The following is a 21,700-nucleotide window of genomic DNA, read 5'->3' on the forward strand; positions in this document are numbered from 1 at the left end:
GAGTTTGACTCCTAACCCTAAGGTTGTGGGTTCGAGTCTTGGGCCGGCAATACCACGACTGAGGTGCCCTTGAGCAAGGCACTGAACCCCCAACTGCTCCCCGGGCGCCGCAGCATAAATGGCTGCCCACTGCTCTGAGTGTGTGTTCACGGTGTGTGTGTGCACTTTGGATGGGTTATATACAGAGCATGAATTCTGAGTATGGGTCACCATACTTGGCTGTATGTCACATGACTTTTTCTTTCAATACTATCTAAAAACATTACGTTAATAGCATTCCTTTTTTTAGTTTGGTGTAGTGCTGAAAAGTGTACAATGTAGGAAATTCCCTAGATAATCTATTCCTTGAAAGAAATTAGTTGATAAGCCCTGGTCTAATTATTCCAATTAACACCCCTTCCTGCTGCCGTCACCACAGGTAAAGCTGTAAAACGGTTCTGCATGTGTTGTATATCCTCTCATGTCTAGTTAACATCTCCAAAATCCCATAACACATCCTAACATCCTTTTCAAAGAAGCTGTGTCAGTGTTGGCACATGTGGGCAGCATGTTTCTGTAGATTCCAAGGTAGTGCTAATTGGATGTAGCAAAGATAACAACATTAGCATGCACTAAGCTGGACTTATCAGAGGTGTTTAGAGGCTCACTCGAGCTAGAGCCGTGGAATCAAGCAGAGGATTGGGGCTGCGGGTGACTAGCATAAGCTGGACTGTTCATAGACCTGCAGTGCTACATGATGCTAGGGGAGGCTTGTTAGCTGCTACGAGCTAATGGCTAGCCCATGGCAGGCCATCTGCCACTCCAGATTATGTGCCAAGACTAGGTGCTGCCATTCTGCCAACCCTGTAGAGAGGTCACCCTCCTCCTCTGGGCAGAATCTAGTCACAGACATGGTCAAATATATATATAAGAGATTTTATAAGCTTGAAAAAACAGAATGAGTCAACACAAGACCTCAAGCCCATATTACTTCCTTTCTCAACCATGGAAGTTTTACTGCAGAAGTCTGACTGCACATGTTCTGCTTCATTTGGGATCAAGCGCCAGTGGTGTTTTTGTTTCATCATATTTTTTAGCTTTTTCTGGCTGTGTGTCTGTGGCAGCCCATGGAAACCATATGGTGAAAAGTTGTGAAATTTGGCACACTGATTATTCTGGGTCTAATGGTGTGTTTAAGTCCTCCTGGGAAGTTAGTATTTACAAGTTAGGAAGTTGTAATTATGATGGGTCAGAAGGGTGTTCAAATCAGTAATCTACCTATACATATCTATGGGTTAAATTTTGGAAATACTTTAGTTTCTTGGAAACTAAACCTGTTAGGTATCACTAACATTTTATAATGGGGCTGACGAGTCGTGAGACATGCAGATCCATGTGCGAGCTTTTATTAGAACAAGATGTGGTCATAATAGGCATGGGTCAAACAATGGCAAACAGGTATTTAGAGGGCAAGACACAAGAATAATCCTAGGGCAAGCGTGGGTCTCCGATGAGCGAACAATATCCAGAGGGGTAGACAAGAGGGGTAATCCAGTAACCAGAGCAAACGGTTCAAAACACGAGAAGGAGGGCAGGGCAAGGAAAAGACTAGACTATGAAAACAATAAACTGACACAAGACTATGAAAACTATAAACTGAAACAAGACTATGAAAACTATAAACTGAAACAAGACTATGAAAACGAGACTATGAAAACAAACACAGAATGGCTTGGTATCACAGCTATCACAAGGAGAGGGATATGTGCAGAACAATACTCGGCAGTGTGTAAGAGGAAGTCCAATGCTATAAAGCTTGTCTGAGGATTGTGCTGTGTGTGTGTGATTGGTCTCAGGTGCATGGTGTGATTATTATCAGGTGAATGTGATCGGTGCAATGGAGCATGGAAAATGTAGTCCAGGGTGTACTGTGTGTGAGAGTCTGTGTTGTGGATGATGACCTCTGGTGTTGAATAAACAGAAGTTCAGTGACTGGATCATGACACATTTATATTACAGACATTCATACTATATACAGTAGAATGTACTTTTTTTTGGTTGCAAAGTTTGTTCCTCTTCAGTTGTAGTACATACTCAGGCAGTTTGGGATTTTAGATGCATCTCTTACAATTTTGGATGCAAAATTTCTGAAGTGTAGCTTGAAGTATTTTTTTTTTCTTTTTTTTTCAGTTATTGAAGTGGTAGTTATTATTTAAAGACAATTCTATATTTTTCTATAACAAATGTTTGTTCCACTAAATATTTTCTCCTTCCACTGAATGGAAACACAACATGTACAATTCTTGACTGAAATTCTTCAAACAGCCAAACCTTTTTTCAAAACATGAGCACCAAAATATGAAACAATTCCCCACACCATTGGCTTCCATCCTTTTTAACACATTTCCAACCTAATCAGACTCAGCGCCTGACAACAGATCCTGTTGACTAACTCGTGGTAGCTTCACTGTTCCTTCATTTCCTCCTGAACTTCGGTACCTTGAGCGTTTCAATGTGTCCTATTTCCACAGCCACCTCTCCTCAAGCCCCAGTGATTTCACCACAACGACACAATGCTTCCTTCTGCCACAAACTAACTTTTGTTCTGGGATGTTTCTTTGAGATTCACACATCAGGTGGAAACACATTTTCCTTTCTCTTGTCTGTTTGCGTCTCAAGGGGTGCTTGGAGGCTTTCTTGTTTGAGTGTGTTTGGCTCCAGGCAAACCGATGACACTGGCAGTTCCTTACATGTTCTTGTAAGCTGCTGTGTGGTTTTGTTTGATAAGAATATCTGGAGAGTGGTAAGACTCATTGTTTCTTTGGGGAGGGGCGAGCTCATGTTGATGACATCTGATGAATCCCAAAATATTGTTATTTTTTATTATTACTATTTATCAGTTGAGCAGGCTTGGGAGGGTCACTTTAAAAATGTATTGCATTACCGTTACAGATTACTTAATGAAAAAAGTATTCAGTAATGTAATCCAAGCACCACAATGTAATCTGATTACTTTTGACTCCTTCAAGGTCACATATGTAAATAAAGTCAAGTAAAAGCAATATCATCGAAAATACTTATACTTATTATGGATATGATGCAAAATATAAACTATTTGATGCACTATATAAAATATTTAAGAAAATGGCATGTACGTAGTTGTAACTATGAAACCAGAACACAACAGAAATGTTTCTGCAATAGAAAAATACGGAAGACAAATCTCAAGCAATATAATAAGAACAGATGCACTGTCAAGGACTTTCTCCATGTGGTCACTGGACATTCTGCTTCAATATGGTTTTAGTACATTTCCATCTCACTTCACTAAATGATTTCATTTATTTCAAATGTCCTTATACAACAGGAAAAACACCCAAACCCGCAACGAACATGACAAGCAACTAAAAACAATAGGATTAAAAAGACAAACTATTTTCAAGTTTTCAATTTTCAATTACGTTTTAGAATGTAAAGAAAGACTTGTGTAATTCAAACATGCTTAATCTCTCTCTCTCACTCTCTCTCTCTCTCTCATAACTGCATTAGTATGACACTTCACATCATGGCCGCATCACCACCTCTCATTATTATCTAATAATTCAGTGGCCTGTCCTCAGTTATTCCTTACTTAGATGAAACCTTTATAATCCTGATCGTATTCCTATTTATTTATTTTTTTATTTATTTACAAAATGTAACTATAATCTGATTACCTTGTTTTTGGACAGAACTATAATGAATTACAGTTGCCATTTTTTGTATTCTGATTATGTAACTCCGTTACATATATTCCGTTACTCCCCAACACTGCAGTTGAGTAAATGTTATACATATCTGTACAAGCTATGAGTCAGTCATTAGTATTTTTTTTTTTTTTCAATTACATTATTTCTCATACTGCCATCTCTTTTCCCCTCCTCCCATTGAGTGGAAACACAACACATAACAATCTTTTCTGAAATTCTCTAAGCAGACAAGCTTTTTGTGCAATATGAGCACCAAAATGTGAACCAGTTTCCCACACCTATGGCTTCCATCCTAGCATTTTTTAATTTGCAATTTCCAAGCATTTTTCATTTGCAATTTGAATGCAATTTTTTTTTAAGTTTCCTGACTTAAAGATTTGTGTTCTTTTAAAACTGATGAGAGGACAAAGGTTTGCTAACTTTTTGTGCAAACATCTTCACATCACATCTTTTATTTGCTCATCATTGACGATACATTGATGTGTAAAGACATAAAACGATCGGTCTGTGCAAGAAACTGAAAAGTATTTATACAATTTTTACCTCTAATTTTCACTGCAATGTCTGAACTGTCCTGAGCGCATTTGCATCTTATTCTTCTTCTTGCTTTACATCAGCTCGTAGACTTATAAGTGCATTACCGCCACCTATCTCTCAAGTGGACCAGTGACACTCCTAATTGAGATTGTAGATAGAGTGTTAATGGTCAATTTGAGAGATAGAGCAAGCTGAAGAAGAATATGCGAATGCGCTCAGGACAGTTCAGACATTGCTGTGAAAATCCAGGTAAAAAACTACACTGTAAAAAATGATCTGATCCAAAAGTTATGATAACTTATATATGTCATTAAATCAAACATAAAAAAATGTGTTTTGAAATTTCAACTCAATTGTTTGAGTTTTCAATCTTCCAATTTAGGTTCATAAGTTACTTCAATGAATCACAAATTCCAGGTGCTTGAATGAACTTGCCATTTTAAATTGAGTGGGGTACAAGTCTTTGGCGTGTTGCAGATTGAGTGGAGGACAGCTCTTTGCGCATGTGCGGGGAACTACCAACGAATTAAGCCAGGCCTCGAGACGAACAAGTTTACGCGCCAGCAAGCAATCAAACTTCAGTCGGCCGGGTGCCTCATTTTTCCGTCAGACAAGACGAGTCGGGTTGGCGTGAACAAGTTCGCTATTGGTAAGTGTTCGTGTTTTGTAGATTTTAATGTGCGCTATCGTTACCTTTTGATATGTGCAACAACTGTGCTGTCATTTAAACAAGGCACATTTCAGCGACCGTTAACATTAGCTAGAACATGTTTGCTAGCAGTTCAGTTTTTTAGTTCAGTCAGAGACGGTTGATAAAGCTTTATCTGAGACAATACCAGTTTTCATTGTAACGTTAGAAAACACCATTTCTGATAGACCGTATGTCAAGGCCAAATACACTAACGTTACCGTTCAAAAGTTTGGGTTCAGTCAGATTTTTTATATTTTTAAAAGAAATATCTCCTCACCAAGGCTGCATTTATTTGATTAAAAATACAAACCAGGTGCTTGAATGAATTTGCTATTTTAAATTGAGTGGGGTACAAGTCTTTGGCGTGTTGCAGATTGTGCGGGGAACTACCAACGAAGCCAGGCCTCGAGACAAACAAGTTTACGCGTCAGCAAGCAATCAGTCGGCCGGGTGCCTCATTTTTCCGTCAGACAAGACGAGTCGGGTTGGCGTGAACAAGTTCGCTATTGGTAAGTGTTCGTGTTTTGTAGATTTTAAGAATGTGCGTTGATGAAGCCAATAACGTGATTAACGTTAGCGATCGTTACCCTTTGATATGTGCAACAACTGCGATGTCATTTAAACGAGGCACATTTCAGCTAGAACACGTTTGCTAGCAGTTCAGTCTGTTGATAAAGCTTTATCTAAGACGATACCAGTTTTCATTGTAGAAAACACCATTTCTGATAGACCATATGTCAAGGCCAATTACCGTTCAAAAGTTTGGGTTCAGTCAGATTTTTATGTTTTTAAAAGAAGTAATAACGTTATCTCCTGCTCACCAAGGCTTCATTTATTTGATTAAAAATACAAACAAAAACAGTAATATTGTGAAATATTATTCCAATTTAAAATGGCTGTTTTCTATTTTAATATATTTTAAACTGTAATTTATTCCTGTGATGCACAGCTGTATTTTCAGCATCATTACTCCAGTCTTCAGTGTCACATGATCTTCAGAAATCATTCTAATATGATGATTTGCTGCTCAAGAAACATTTCTGATTATTATCAATGTTGAAAACAGTTATGTGTTTGATGAATAGAAAGTTCAAAAGAACAGCATTTATCTGAAATCTAAAGCTTTTGTATCATTAAACACTACTGTTTAAAAGTTTTGGGTCAGTAAGAATTTATTTTATTTTTGGGGGAAATAAAATAAAGCAATACTTCTATTAATTGAGTTAAAATGATCAAGTTACAGTAAAGTCATTTATAATGTATATAATATAAAGAAAAAATTGTACACAACTGTTTTCAACATTGATAATAATCAGAAATGTTTCTTGAGCATCAAATCATCATTAGAATGATTTCTGAAGATCATGTGACACTAAAAATTCAGCTTTGATCCCAGGAATAAATTAGTTTAAAATATATTAAAATAGAAAACAGCTGTTTTAAATTGGAATAATATTTCACAATATTATTATTATTATTATTATTATTATTATTATTATTTTTTTTTTTGTATTTTTAATCAAATAAATGCAGCCTTGGTGAGCAGAAGATACTTTTTTTCAAAACATTAAAAAATCTTACTGACCCCAAACTTTTGAACGGTAGTGTATGTTAATGGCCAGGGCTGCAAAATAATTTTGGAGAACCACTGAGGCTGTTGTTCTTGCTGGGGTCGGCTTGAGTGCGAGCTGAGTAACGTTAGCTGCCTGTCTATCATGGTGGCGATAATAACAAACTAACTTGGTGCTAGATTATTAGCAGCTGCTCGGTTGCTGCAAGCTCATTATTGTTTCTTATTACAGAACATCGGTCGCGTTAGCTAGAACTAAAGAGCAGTCCAACAATTCATACATCCAATTTGCTAGTTAGACTTAACTAGAAATGTGCTCTTGTTAATTTTTGCAATTCACATCACTTAGCAGCTAAAACTTTTCTTTTGTTTTGTGTGTTTTAGGTGTTTTATGATTTACCAGGCTCAGCTACTCATTTGATGAAGTGGACTTGTAAATTTTGCAAATTTACCTCGTACATTCAAAAGACTATAGTGAATCATTACAAGGACAAGCATGGACGTGGAAGAACAGGTTTTAGTTGTATTTACCCGAATTGTCTTACCGTCTTTCAATCCCATGTGGAACTTTTAAAACATTTGACGGACCACAAACAAGGAACCAGTCCCGTTGCTAAACTTCGTTGTGAAATTTGTACTTTTTCAGCGCCAAGCAATATCAAACATTATTTTCTTCATTTAAAGGGACATTTGCTAAAAAGAGAGACTGTGAATTGCCCATTTGTGGGGTGCTGTTTTACATCTAGAGTTGCCTCAACTTTTTCTGCTCACAGAAGCCGATATCATCAGTCTTCTACATTCAATAATTTCAAACCTGAACTTATTATTCATCGTCAAAGTCAAGCTTCTGTCAATGATGAACAGGATAACTTTGATTTAGAGTCACCAGTTGTTTCAGTGACTGAACCTGACTCTCAGCCTACACATCCTTACCCTCATCATCGGCCACCGTGTTCCAGAAGGGGATCAAACATGGGAAGTAATCCTTGAGCTGAAAGACTTGGTTGAGCTCTTAGCGACTCCAAATCACACTGAAGACTCCCTGTGTTATTTGCAGTCCAAAATATCGGATCATAGACAGTTACTACTGACAGTTTTCCCGGATTACAAATTGCGCCCCAAACATCACTTTATTGAACATTATCCTTGCCTTATTAAAAGATATGGATCCTTAATAGAGTGTTGGACAATCAGGTTTGAGGCTAAGCATTCTTTCTTTAAGAAGGTAGTGCGTGATGCCAATAACTTTAAAAACATTCTGCTTACCCTTGCCTCAAGACACCAACTTATGCTGGCATATTATCTTGAAATGCCCAACATTTTCAAGCCTGAGATTGAGACAGCAAAAGTGACTGATGTGTGCCTGGGAGTCTTAGATGGTGGTCTTAGACTAGCAATCTTGAATAGATTCAGTGATGTTGACACAGTTGGACTGACCCCCTAAAATCTTCTTAAATGGAATGCAGTATTCAAAGGGAATGATACTTTCTGTTGGAAGTACAAGTGGACTACCCAACTTCGGAAGGATTTTGGAAATATGCATTGTGCTGGCTGGTCATGTTTGTTTCTTCGTTGAACCTTTTTCGACTTACTATGTGGAGCATTTGAGGAGTTACCATCTTGTGAAGAAAAGTCCTGCTGAGTGTCTCTTGGTGAAACCAGAGGATCTCAATGACTACATGCCACTTGTGTCATACCTTGTCCAGGGTCGCCTGTTAACCACTCCTAGAACATTCTTGCTGAATTAAGGCTGCTGTAAGTTTGTGTTTTTCTACCCTGATGTAGAAGAATTAAACATCTTGCAATGTTTCCTAAATCTCTCTAGGAGCAACCCAGGTGTTGGGTGTCCTGCAAATTATAATTTAACAGCCTGATCCAAAAGAATTAACCCTCTTGAAGTGTTTTCCAAATCTTTTCAGTAGTAACCATTTGTTTGTATGTATATGAATTAAACCTTTTTTCTTCAATTTCAGGCCGAAGTGATCCACGATGCTGCTGCGAGTTATCCTCTCTGAGATGGATATCAGGCGCCTTTCCATTGAAATCACCCCCCCTAGTGTTGATGCACTGTGCCAGGTGTTGCGTGCAAACCTTGGCCTGAGAGGTGGATTTATTTTACAATTTGAGGACCCTGCTTTCAAGGATCAGCTGACCAATTTGACCGACATCCGAGACCTTCCTGAGGAGAGAGCAACATTGAAAGTGTTGTTCACAGCTGATGCAGCTTGCTCTGATTCCACATTGGATACAGCCAGCCTTCCATCTCTCAGTAGTGGGGAATCTGACTCCCAGCACTGGCCTGAGCCCTTCCTGATTCCTGAGTTCTCACATGATGTTGAACTCACGCTGCAAGAAGCAAATGGAAGATATGCAAAAGATGGATCTGTGCTGGTGATTCCCAAAGGTATGAAAACTGATATACTGGACACACTTGCAGACAGCATGTCAAAGATTAGTCCTTATCCTGAGAGGCAACACTATGAGAATGTTGCCAAAGCGCTTGTGGAGAAGCATCCCAGTCTAAAAGAGCCAAGTTCTGGAAATGGTTGGTACGGCTGGTTCCACAGCCTGAAGTTTAAGCTCGGAAACTATCGACAGAAGTTAAGTGCAGCTGGATGCCCAGAGGTAAGGGTCAACAAAAGAAAAGGAGAAGAAGCCAAGGGGCCACGTTTGAAGAAGTCAAAGAAGGGCGAGGTCCACTACTGTCCAGATCCACCTGAAGGACTGAGTGATGAAGACATGGAAGAAAAGCGGAGGATGATGGAGGTACGTCATACACACACATAAACATCACACATACATATCATACCTGTCTAATATTACTGCATACATACCTGCCTATATTATACTAACTACCTACACTTTGCTTTTGTGTCTGTGAAGCCTACTCTTTTGTCTTATTATGTGTCATTTGTGCTTGTGCTATCCAATTCAGGTGGAAGTGCTGAAAAAAGATGCAGATTACCACCAGATAGAAGAGCTGATGTCTGCCACGTTCTCCAAGCGCAGAAAGGAGATCGTAGGGGATCAACCTCTCATTCGGGATGTCATAGCTAGATGGCCGGCCATGTTCTGTGAGAGACAGGTATAACAATAGACAACACTCAGTCTAAGATTAATCACTTAATCCAATGAATGGATATCAATGTATGAGCTTCTCTCCAGGAAGTACTAGAGAGATGTCTGATACTGTACTGTGGTCCGTTCAGAAATATATATATATATATTTTTTTTTTAGTCCGAATTGTGACGTGAATGTGCATACAGATAAGTGAGAGAATTGTTTAGTATTACTGAGTGGATGAAAGCCTTTGACAACAGACAACCTTAGCTTACTAAATTGTGACTCTATGCTTTGAAAATCTTTTCTCTAATTTCTTAAACTTTTTTTTTTTTTTCGTCTCAGGTTCGGGCAGAATTCAAAAGAGTTGTAAGCACAGACCTTCTCGAGACGTTCCTCGACGGACTTGATGACCTGTCACCAAGACTGCTGGAAGTGTACGAAGCAGCGACCAAATCGGCAAAGAAGCCTGCACTGAAAGCCATTTTGGACTTTCTGAAGAAAGACGTGAGTAGACGAGCTGAGAATTGTAAAATTGGGCACCAGATGTTTGCAAAAAAATCTCAACACTGCTTATTTTTGTTTTGTAGGACACAAACGAAAGGAGAAGGACTGCTGCTCTGCTGGGTCTGCCACACTACCTAAAAGAAGAGCCATCAGACATCATCAGGATGTGTGACGTAAGACATTTTTCTGTCATGCATAACAGCCCATATACGAACGCGCACACACACACACCCCACTCACCACACACGCACAACCTTTAACACAGAGATTGGATTAGATGCACTCATGGGTGTTGATAAAGTCCTGTGGCAGCAAAATAGTGATGATGCAGGGAGGAGTGAGGGGCAGAATAGTGATGGGGAGCACGAGGGTTGGGTGGAATATTGGTGATGGAAGGAGGAGGAGGTAGAACAATGTTGGCGGAGGAGAAAGGAGGGGTAGAATAGTGATGGGGAGAGGACCCAGTGCAACATACACTTCCCCAGATCTGAGAAAAACACTGAAGTTTTCACCCTTGCAGTAACCTTCCAACATTGCACCTACAAACATGCACACTCACAACTGAAAGCCCAAGAAGACTATTTTATTAGCCTGAAAACAAGGTTTATGATCACTGAGACTTAAGTAGCTTTGCAGAGCATGTACTTCTTGACCCAAACATTCACACTATTTTTTTTTTCTGCTTTTCAAGGCCTATGGTGAGACTCTGGCTGCAGCCATGGAAGGGATGCAACTTGGCCTGTTGATAGGCTATGAAGGTGACAACCAGGATGCCTTTCCACGTGAGCTCTTCAATGTGGCAGTTGTAGTTGAGGAGACTGTTGTGCTTCACAACTTCAAGGATGTGGCATTCAGCTTTGCCATGCTTTTGGGGATTATCTACTGCGTTAACCTTGAGTATCCACGAGCCATGAAGTATTCCTTTGAGTTCCTTCAGAGGGTAGTGATGAAGATCAAACCAGATCACGGCATCCGAAACAAGCTCCTGAGGTATAATTTGTAAACCATGCCCCACCAGATAATAGGATTGGAAATCTTTTTTTTTCTTTTTCTTTTTTTTCCCCATTTGTTTCTGTTGACATGCAAACCAAAGTTGAAGGCAAAAGCACTTAAGCAAACAGGAGAGGAGCCCTGATTTTTTTTTTTTTTTTTTTTTTTGGATTTACTTTTGTTGGACTGAATACATTTAATGCTGAATATTGTTCAAATAATGGGGTCAACGTATACTGTATTCAAGTTTCAAATATTTGAAAACAACCAGCTGCAGTCTGAAGTTTTAGTTTGTGTTTGGGGTTCAGCACAGCTTTTGGTATAAGTCAGCTGGATCTGTGAGATTAATGTTAAAAGGTTTTTTAAATGTTTACCTTTAAAACCTGTTCAATATTTCAGTGTTGTGTAAGGAAAAAAGCTAATGCTTTTAAAGGAATGTATTTTCTATTGGGTGAATATGAATAGTGTTCAGTACAGCTTTGGGTGACCTAATATGACAAGCAGAGGGGTGTGCACACGCATAGAAGGTGAGATGCTTCCTGCAGTGATCATCAGTCAACTTAACCTCATTAGGTCACACAACAATAACAATGCTAAACAACTTAGATGACAGGCTGTTTTTTTTTTTTTTTTTTTTTTTGGGGGGGGGGTGCTGAATATAGATATCTATACTGCTGTATGTTTCTATTGGTCTATCTAGCCTACATTCATCATGACCAACGTTTTGGTTGACAACAGGCAGTGCAGACAACTTCAGGAAATACACACACCTTCTATACACACACAGTGATAAAAACTTGTGGAGTCTGCTTGGGATACCCCCTCATGGTGTAAGCTCATGCACAACCTTTCTATTTATCTTAGCCTCATTATGTGACCCACACCCAACTGAAGTTTTGTACCAAAAAAAGTATTGATTGCAAGTTTGAGATTGCATGATTGAAGTGTTTGTATAGCTTCTATTGGATTAACATTGGTTTTAATAAAAAAAAAAAGTTTTGTACTCAAATTTGTCTGTTTTTATACTTAAGTTAAAACAAGACATTCTTTTAGATCATATTAACTTGATACCCTAATTCAAAGACATTACTTAATTGAAACTAGTAAGTTGAACCCACTAATGGGGATAAGTTAACAGAATGCTCATTACTGAGTTCACTTTATTTTGAACTTGCATAGCAAAGTTGAAACAACAATAATTGTATAGTCATGGTGACTCACAGAAGGCAATTCACAGCTTAACAAGACTCAAAATAATGAGTTAAAACAATTCATTAATCCATTTTGTTTTTAATTGAAATTTTGAGGCAGCTGCTTAACTTATGATTTTAAGTAGAACCAAGTAGATATTTTTTACAGTGTATATAAATACTGTTCAGTTTCTTGCACAGACCGATCGTTTTGTGTCATTACACATCAGTGTATCGCCATGAGCTGCAAGGTTTAATTTGGTTTTGTTTATGTTTTTTTGACTCAAAGCCATGATACCCATCCACTTACATTATATGACTGACAGACTGCAACGGTTTTGAAAATCTTTGTTTGTGTTCTACTGAAGAAACAAAGTCACCTACATCTTGGATGCACTGGGGGTAAGCAGATAAACTTCAAATTTACATTTTTGGGTGAACTATCCCTTTAAGGATCATGGATTTCAGCATGTCCTGTGGGAAGGACTGATCACATGGTGTGTTCTTAGCCAGCAGCTTTAGTTTAAGCAATAATCTCTAATTTTGCTATCATTTGGATTCAAATGTGCATCAAATATCATATTTCACTTAGAAAAAATTGAATAGTCAGACAGTGGAATCAAAACAAACAGGATTTGAAGAGAGGCTCTGCCACGCTCACACACTCATATCATCTTTGACCCAAATTGCATGTGCTGCGGTTGCTGCAGCCGCCTCGGCCAGCTAATACACGCAAAGCCCTCATCGTAATGAATCAGATTGAGCAACAACCCCGCCCTGACCCTAATCTCTGGAAATCTATGGGATTTTCAAATGCATTTTTCCCTCAGGACAACTGGCCATGTAGGAAATTATGATCAGTGAAACTTTGTCCTGTCCAGAGACCATGATTTGGTATTACTGACAGTATTTTACAGGCAGGGAAAATACAGCAAGAGGAAAAAAAAAACAAAAAAACAGCAACATGGGATTTGTGCTTTTTATTGCTTATAAGCAAAGATAAGCCATAAGAACTTCTGCATAATAACGAAAAGATATTCATCTCATCACAACGTGACCTTAAGTTACTTTTCATGTTTCTTTTACAGCACATGGCCTCTGAGTCTCGTGTGGGAAAAATGTGAATTTAAACTTATTTGCAATGTTGCTGCAGTTTTAGGAATGTGTGCCTGTTGTTACTACAGTATTGGCCAGTTACACTCATTACTGCATTTAGTATTTTCATAAATTAAGAAAAATATACAAGGTGTTCAAAATTAGAGAATGATCGTTTTTGTTTTTATGACCAATAGTAATAGTAAAAATATAATATGCATGGTAATAATAATAATACTAATAATGAATAATAAAAAATGATTGTTGATGGTAAATGTTGGTTTCCAAATGGTGGGTCTATTTCTGTTCAAAACCTAATATTTCTTAAATATTAACATTAATGTTGCTTATAGACTTTTTTGATTTGTATTTTGTTTTGAATTTTAATTTTATTTAAAGTTGAATGATATTTAATAAACAAAAAGTAGGTTTTCTGTAAATCTTACGAAATCTTTTGCCGTGATTGTTTCTAAACTAATTATTTGTAGTCTATTTTTTATTCAAAACCCAATATTTAATAAATGTAAACATTTAATATTGCTTAGAGACCTTTTTGATTTATATATATATATTTTTTTTTTTTTTTTTTTTTTGTGTTGTTGGATGATATTTCAAAAAATATTATTTGTAGGTTTTCAGTAAATCTTACCAAATAAAATTGTCTTGCATTTGGGGGTTTTAAAGGCAAATAATGTTTGTTGTTGAAAATCTCATGTCTCATTTTAGATGGATCCAGTGTTTACCGTAGAGGTTGAGGAGAGTGTCAAGAGGTAAATATCATCTGACGTCTTCATCTTCCTTCCTTGATCTTCTCTTCTTTACTTTCATCTCTCTCCTTCACTCTCTGGTACTTGTTTTTCAAAGTCTCCTTATTTCTGCTAGTAAAGACCCACTCATACACACAGGAACATTCATGCGCTTTTTTAAATATTTCGGTCGGTAATCTTTCCAGTATTTTTTTAATTCCCCTCATTCTAAACTGTTCCTGAATATTACAGTTTATGCATGAGGATGTGTGTGTGGAGAACTTTTGGAGTATATCTGGCGGCTGATTTGAGTCAAGAGGAGCTACATGCTGCCATGCAGAAATAATTTGCCCTGGTCAACTCGTCTCTCTCAGAGGGAATGTCTGCTGCTATCTTAAAGGTTTGTTTAGAGAGCAATAATTTAACAGAATTTGTTTTATTACAAATTATGAGACAGTTTATAACAATGAGTAAAACGTTAATATTAACATTACTATAAATTTCAGAATGTCTTAGAATTTGTTTCGTCCAAAAGCAACTTTTCTGATACAATCATTATTTTGGCTATTTGGTCTCACTAGTAGGGCCGGTATCACTTACAGTACATGAGCTTTGAAATATGTGTTTGTTTTGCCTGTTATTAGATAGGATATTATGAGCACAATATCATCATGGGGATCTAGTTAATCTGTGTTCAAACTGACCAGATTAGTTTAAAGGTGCCATGTGTAAAAATTGAGGTAAAAATATCCAAAAAATGACCTACACGCATCAAAAGAATGAGAAGAAATAAGGGCGATGATGTCATTAAAAAAATGTCAAGTTATAGTGCTGCAGAGATATCAACCTTAATTAGCATTAGCATTACTAGCCACGGCCCGACAGGTGTCTTAATACCAGTTTCGGCCATGGGAGGCGGTATGCGGGCAAGAGACACCTACCACCACCACCCCCGCTACAGGGAAACAACCGCACTCGGAATCACAAATCAAATCCGATAAGAAAAGGAGCCGAACCAGAGTAAACATCGGCACTGCTTTCCATCGCTGGAGACAACTGATGGACTTGAAAGAAATGAGGTTCGACTCCAAACTTGCAACATTTCTTTTGGATTGGTAAGTAAGATGCTGTTAGTATTTCGCTAGAAGTTTGGTTTTATATGTTTGCGTATTTTTTTCGGGAAGTTATAACATAGAAATGTATCGAAGGCTGTTCGATAAACGTGCTAATGTTAGCGATGGCTAACCGTAGCTGCGTTTGATAATTAGCTAGCTATAACTTACCCACAGATCCGATCCGGTTTTCACCTGTTTATCTACCAAAGCCCGTCTCTACCAAGCTGATGCTAAAACGTAACATTACCTAAGAAGCTTGAAATGTCTTCGATGATAATGAACCCGAGAGAGAGAGAGAGAGAGCGAGAGAGAGAGAGAGAGAGAGCGCAGCGACGCGCCCCGGCCGCGCGCGCACTCACTCACTAATATTCAGAGCGGTCAAGTTTTTGAAAGCGTGTGAAAAGAGTCAATTGCGTGTTGCTCACGGTGAATGCTTGAGAGTTGGCAGCTCTGGTTACGTTGGTTGGCGCTAGCTTGGTCAACATCAGCTGTCTGATGTTGACAGAATGCTGTCTGTCAAATTAATTTTAATTCAAATAATGTGTATATACAACTCAAAATGTAATATGAACAAAACGAATATGAACATATTCACTGGTAAAGGTGAAGGGGAGTAGCTTGAAGATGTCATGTTTCAAATTCACTTGACATCACCCAACGTTCCTCTGGAGGCAAAACGTCCTTTAGGCTTCGGCTATGGCTCTAGGGTTGTTGTGAAGGTAGGGGGGGGCGGAGCATAGAGACTATGCCGTTTCTCGTTTGTTACTCTAGAGTAGACCAATTCACTTTATTGAGGCATACTGCCCCCATCTGGTATGGAATGTGGAGTATGACTTGATTTTTTTGCCAGACATTACACATGGCTCCTTTAACCCACAGTGGCATTAATGTGCCATGTAGCTATTATCATATTTTCCTCAATAGTTCCACATTTTTTCATTATCCCACATATGTGAACAAACCAAGATTTAAATTGGTAAAATTTTAGGAAACTCATATACTGATAAAATACCTCGAATGCCATGAATTTTTTTCAAATAAAAGCACCTGGAGAATGAATAAATGCAAATCCATTGTGCACAAGGCCAAACAGAGTTAATGTATTGCATTCTGGTGCATTCTAGGCGATGGATTTAGGTTTGCCTGTTTTAGCGAGGGATGTTACTGGAAATGCTGAGTTCAATGTTTAGTGGTTCAATCGTAATTTTATGAAACTACTAGAATACTTTTTGTGCACAAAGAAAACAAAAACTATTATTTTATTATTTTAAATTATTCAACAATTTATTATCTTCTGTGTCAGTGTTTGACGCGTGTTCATGACAGTGTCATGACGCTTGTAAACAAGGCGCAGCACATCTGGGTTCTACAAACCCGATTCCAAAAAAGTTGGGACACTGTACAAATTGTGAGTAAAAAAGGAATGGAATAATTTACAAATCTCATAAATTTATATTTTATTCACAATAGAATATAGATAACATATCAAATGTTGAAAGTGAGACATTTTGAAATGTCATGCCAAATATTGGCTCATTTTGGATTTCATGAGAGCTACACATTCAAAAAAAGTTGGGACAGGTAGAAATAAGAGGCCGGAAAAATTAAATGTACATATAAGGAACAGCTGGAGGACAAATTTGCAACTTATTAGGTCAATTGGCAACATGATTGTGTATAAAAAAGAGCCTCTCAGAGTGACAGTGTCTCTCAGAAGTCAAGATGGGCAGAGGATCACCAATTCCCCCAATGCTGCAGCGAAAAATAGTGGAGCAATATCAGAAAGGAGTTTCTCAGAGAAAAATTGCAAAGAGTTTGAAGTTATCATCATCTACAGTGCATAATATCATCTAAAGTTTCAGAGAATCTGGAACAATCTCTGTGCGTAAAGGTCAAGGCCGGAAAACCATACTGGATGCCCGTGATCTTCAGGCCCTTAGACGGCACTGCATCACATACAGGAATGCTACTGTAATGGAAATCACAACATGGGCTCAGGAATTCTTCCAGAAAACATTGTCGATGGACACAATCCACCGTGCCATTCACCGTTGCCGGCTAAAACTCTATAGGTCAAAAAAGAAGCCATATCTAAACATGATCCAGAAGCGCAGGCATTTTCTCTGGGCCAAGGCTCATTTAAATGGACTGTGGCAAAGTGGAAAACTGTTCAGTGGTCAGACGAATCAAAATTTGAAGTTCTTTTTGGAAAACTGGGACGCCATGTCATCCGGACTAAAGAGGACAAGGACAACCCAAGTTGTTATCAGCGCTCAGTTTAGAAGCCTGCATCTCTGATGGTATGGGGTTGCATGAGTGCGTGTGGCATGGGGCAGCTTACACATCTGGAAAGGCACCATCAATGCTGAAAGGTATATCCAAGTTCTAGAACAGTTTAAACATTTCAGTTTAAACATTTGATATGTCATCTATGTTGTATTCTAAATAAAATATTGAAATTTGAAACTTCCACATCATTGCATTCTGTTTTTATTCACAATTTATACAGTGTCCCAACTTTTTTGGAATTGGGTTTGTACATCAGAACACCGGCTTCCTGCATCAGCAGCACTACACGCATGCATCATGGTACTCTCAGGAATGGCTGCGGAGACTGACATGGAAGGGAAGAAATAGTTGAATAAAGTCGTTATTTTTGTTTTCTTTGCACACATGAATGGCATTAATCGAATTAAAAACAATGGGAAAAAAATTATATAGTATATACACAAATATTTATATATTTTGAGAGTGTAGGGAGACATACTTGTGATTGGTGGAATTTTATGTACAGCATCATGGGTAATGTAGTTTTTCACCACAAATTCTGTTATAAACAATAAGTTGAACTACTGCAAATAGATGGGTTCAACACAAGCATATAACAACCTCAGAGCTCAGAACTGGTCTGTCTTTAAAGGTCAGTTATTGTTAAAAATCCATTTCCCTATGGAGAAAATATCTTTACTTTCAGAAGCTGACTGTCGTGCTTTATGATGTTTGCCATCATTGATGTCAAACCTGAAGTGACACATTTTCACGAACTGCATTCATGAATGAGATTTCAGCTGACTGAATTATAATAAGATTATTGGTTAAAAAACAGTTTGTTCATCACAAAAAGATATGCGTGCAGAGCACTTGAATTTATGAGAAAAAAGAGTGCAGAATATAAGTGAAGTGTAGAATGATAAAGGTTGAGTAAATGTTTTAATTTAAACATAATATTACATCATTTTGACTTTTATGAAACATTAATACTTTAAACTTGCAATTTTACATAATTTCTTCTCAAAATATATATTTGTTGTTTTGTGATTAAACGGTGCTGTAAAAGGGAGAGCAATGTTGACTTCCTCTTCTTAGCACCATCTCTGTCTGACTAAGCTTTATCTTGTTTTGGCTCTTTAGGGGGAACAGACAGACTTAGCGATCATTGTACTGCAATGCTAAACGGCTGAGAGGAGCCCAAGGCAGCTTAAAAGGTCAAAGGGCAAAACTTCTATCCCTAAACCAATCTGCTCCTCTGAGCAATTTCCAAACATCTATTTATCATGCTTATCTCAAATGTATTAAAAGCAATAGCAGATCTGAAAATCTGATGTCTCTAGAGAAGCACAGAAAAGTGTATATGAAAACGTTGATGTTTGTTTGCAAGTCAGGGCGATTGTGACCATTTGGATGCGCCATGAGCCCCTCTAATACACCTGTGACCTATGCTAAGCTTTGACCCCTAATTCAAAGAGCTGTACAAGCCTCTCTTTTCAGTCTTGATCAGTAGGTCAGTAGGTGCTACAGTTCAAATCACCTGCAATGCAGTTTGCATGATGCCATTTGGAGGATTAAAAGCATTACTGTAGTGGTAAACACACTTACTATTGTGCCATTAAATGGCACAGTGATAGAATCTGGTGATAATTTCACACATATCAAATACAGATGAAATGGCAACATACACTACCGTTCCATTTTTTTATTTTAAGGTTTTTGAAAGACGTCTCTAAAAAATTGTAATATTGTGAGATATTAACTGTTTTCTGTTTTTATATATATTATATATTATATTATTCCTGTAATGGTAAAGCTGAATTTTCAGCATTATTACTCCAGTCTTCAGTGTCACATGATCCTTCAGAAATCATTCTAATATGCTGATTTGCTGCTCAAGAAACATTTCTTGTTCAGTTTTGCTGCTTTATATTTTTGGGAAAACTGTGATATGTTTATATTACATCAATTCCTGTTTTTTATGCTGTCCTGTACTGACCTAATTAAAAATATAATGGTGAATCAATACTACAGCCTCATGCACAGTGAACCTGTGCAAATGTGTTGTTATTATGATAACCAGTGTGGACACATTAGAAAAAACAACTCATGTTTGCACAGAAAAAAATAAAAAATAAAATAAATATCAGATCTGGCCACATATAGCTTCCAGTTTGAAAAGTCAGATTTAAGAAAAAAATCAGTCACAAACACCCCAAAACTGTCACTTTCTTTTGTCATTTAATTAACCTAGAAGCATTTTTCTTCTGATTTTTTAGTGCCAAATATTTGTTTAAACTTGTCTAGTACGAGTCACATCTGTGTGCTGCACTAAGCCTTGATCTCTGCCTTTTAAGTAGCTAAATGAGAGGTTTAAGCATGGACTTTATTTTGAGGAACAAAGAACCTCGCTAAGGCTTACAAGATCTCTGATAATTAGTTATGTGCTTCACTACATGAAAAAAGTCAGGTCTATTCTCTAGATGCATTAAATTGATCAAAAGTGACAGTAAAGACATAGAATGTAACACAAGATTTTATATATATATATATATATATATATATATATATATATATATATATATATATATATATATATATATGTATGTTTATACATCTGTTTAATCTGTGACACATTTCTGTCAAACACACTGGTATTGTGAGAAAGACAGAGGCCTCAAGTTGTGGTCAAATCTTTCATATGATATGAAAACTATTTGCCTTTTCCTCTTGGCTTCTGTTATCCTGCTGAGCTGAAAGAGAGCTTTATACCCTGCCTGTCACATCAGTGTGAAGCCAACTTTACCAAGAGTCTCCCATGATACCCATGGATGCGAGTAAATATACGGTAGCAGGGGGGCATTGGAAGCTGAAGGTGTTTTAAGTCAAACAAAGTTGCAACATGGCCAGTTGACATAATGAGTAATTTCACTGTCCTCAAAGAATAAGGCTTGTATATTTTCATTAATTACACACACAGCCGTTTTGTCCATAAATTTTAAATAATGTATTTGTAATTGTTTTATACTACCGTTCAAAAATTTGGGATAAGTAAGACTTTTGTAAATGCTTTCTTATGCTCACAAATGCTGGATTTTGACTTTTTTGGCAAAAAAAAAAAAAAAAACAAAAAAAAAAACACCACCAACAACAACAAAACAAATCTGTAATATAAATTATTATTACAACTAAATGTTCAGCAGTCATCACGCCAGTCTTCAGTATCACACCAGACTTCAAAAAATGATTTTAAAGAAACATTTCTTAATATTATCAAACATTACTTTATATTATCTTATTATTCATATTAGTTTGTGGAAACAAAGGTGTTTTTGCAGGATTCTTTGTTAAATAATAAGTTCAAAAGTTTTTACTGTCATTTCAATTTAATGCATATTTGCTTACTAATATTATTCATTTCTTTAAAAAAAAAAAGAAAATTGCATTCTGTGTAAAAATCTTACTGACCCAAAAGTTTTGAAAGGTTGTGTGTTTGTGTATATAAACATCAAATAAACTTTTTGAAAATAGATAATGTCATGGATAACAGACAAAAAAAAAAAAAAAAAAAAAAAAAACAAAAAAAAAAACGTGAAGCCTCAACAATATTTATTAATATTCTTGTTTCTACAGGAATTTGTAAGCTTGTCCAGAAAGCTGCTGGATGACCGTAGGCTCCAGAAAAGACTGGTGAGAAATGGAAAGAATTACATTACAGCTTGCCAAAACCCGATGAAAGAGAGAATAACCTATCAGAAACTGGTGGAGACTCTTCACTGACAGTATGATGGGATTAACGCTTGTCTCAGGTCTTTAAGAACTTAAAAAAGGTCAGGGCTTTGTGCTCTTTCTAGAGCTTTTCAGACTGAATTGCATATTCCAGTCGGTAATGCAAGCCTCTCCCATGATGGTAGCCATTTGTCTATAGAATAAGATAAACAGGAAAAAATATATTTATAGGACATGTTGACTTCTTATCAGGGCCGGCCCGAGGCATAAGCGAACTAAGCGGCTGCTTGGGGCCCCTTGGCCACCAGGGGCCCCCCAATCGTTTTTTTTTTACAATTAAATAACTTAAGTCATATAAATGAATGAATGAATGAATGAATGAATGAATGAATGAATGAATGAATTAATGAATATGAATGGATAAATGAATAATTCAAGACAAAAAAAATCTGATTTGCTGACAACTGCTCCTG

General features: G+C 37.2%; 1 protein-coding gene and 1 pseudogene across 3 annotated transcripts; both read left to right on the forward strand.

Moving 5' to 3' along the window:
• Positions 1-21,400, forward strand: part of LOC109059800 — a 38,816-nt pseudogene extending 17,416 nt beyond the window's left edge.
• On the forward strand, positions 4,771-12,152 carry LOC122144296. 3 transcript variants are annotated; one of them, XM_042755092.1, is made up of 7 exons: positions 4,771-4,914; positions 5,330-5,465; positions 8,500-9,292; positions 9,462-9,611; positions 9,933-10,094; positions 10,178-10,267; positions 10,786-12,152. In XM_042755092.1, exons 3-7 carry the CDS (start codon positions 8,516-8,518, stop codon positions 11,095-11,097), a joined length of 1,491 nt encoding a protein of 496 aa, XP_042611026.1. In that variant the 5' UTR covers positions 4,771-4,914; positions 5,330-5,465; positions 8,500-8,515; the 3' UTR covers positions 11,098-12,152. The 3 variants fall into 3 exon arrangements, with proteins under 3 accessions (XP_042611026.1, XP_042611028.1, XP_042611027.1); XM_042755094.1 differs by lacking the exon at positions 5,330-5,465 and having other exon boundaries at positions 4,780-4,914; XM_042755093.1 differs by lacking the exons at positions 4,771-4,914; positions 5,330-5,465 and adding an exon at positions 7,459-8,281.
• Positions 21,401-21,700: the final 300 nt, after the last annotated feature.

The sequence above is a fragment of the Cyprinus carpio genome, unplaced genomic scaffold (genome assembly GCF_018340385.1).
Source record: "Cyprinus carpio isolate SPL01 unplaced genomic scaffold, ASM1834038v1 S000006635, whole genome shotgun sequence".
Classification (NCBI taxonomy): Eukaryota; Metazoa; Chordata; class Actinopteri; order Cypriniformes; family Cyprinidae; genus Cyprinus; species Cyprinus carpio.

Coding starts and splice junctions, on each gene's coding strand:
- LOC122144296 (XM_042755092.1), top strand. CDS start 8,516: ATGCTGCTGCGAGTTATCCTCTCTGAGATGGATATCAGGCGCCTTTCC. Junction 9,612..9,932: donor CCATGTTCTGTGAGAGACAG/GTATAACAATAG, acceptor TTTTCGTCTCAG/GTTCGGGCAGAATTCAAAAG. Junction 10,095..10,177: donor TGGACTTTCTGAAGAAAGAC/GTGAGTAGACGA, acceptor TTTGTTTTGTAG/GACACAAACGAAAGGAGAAG.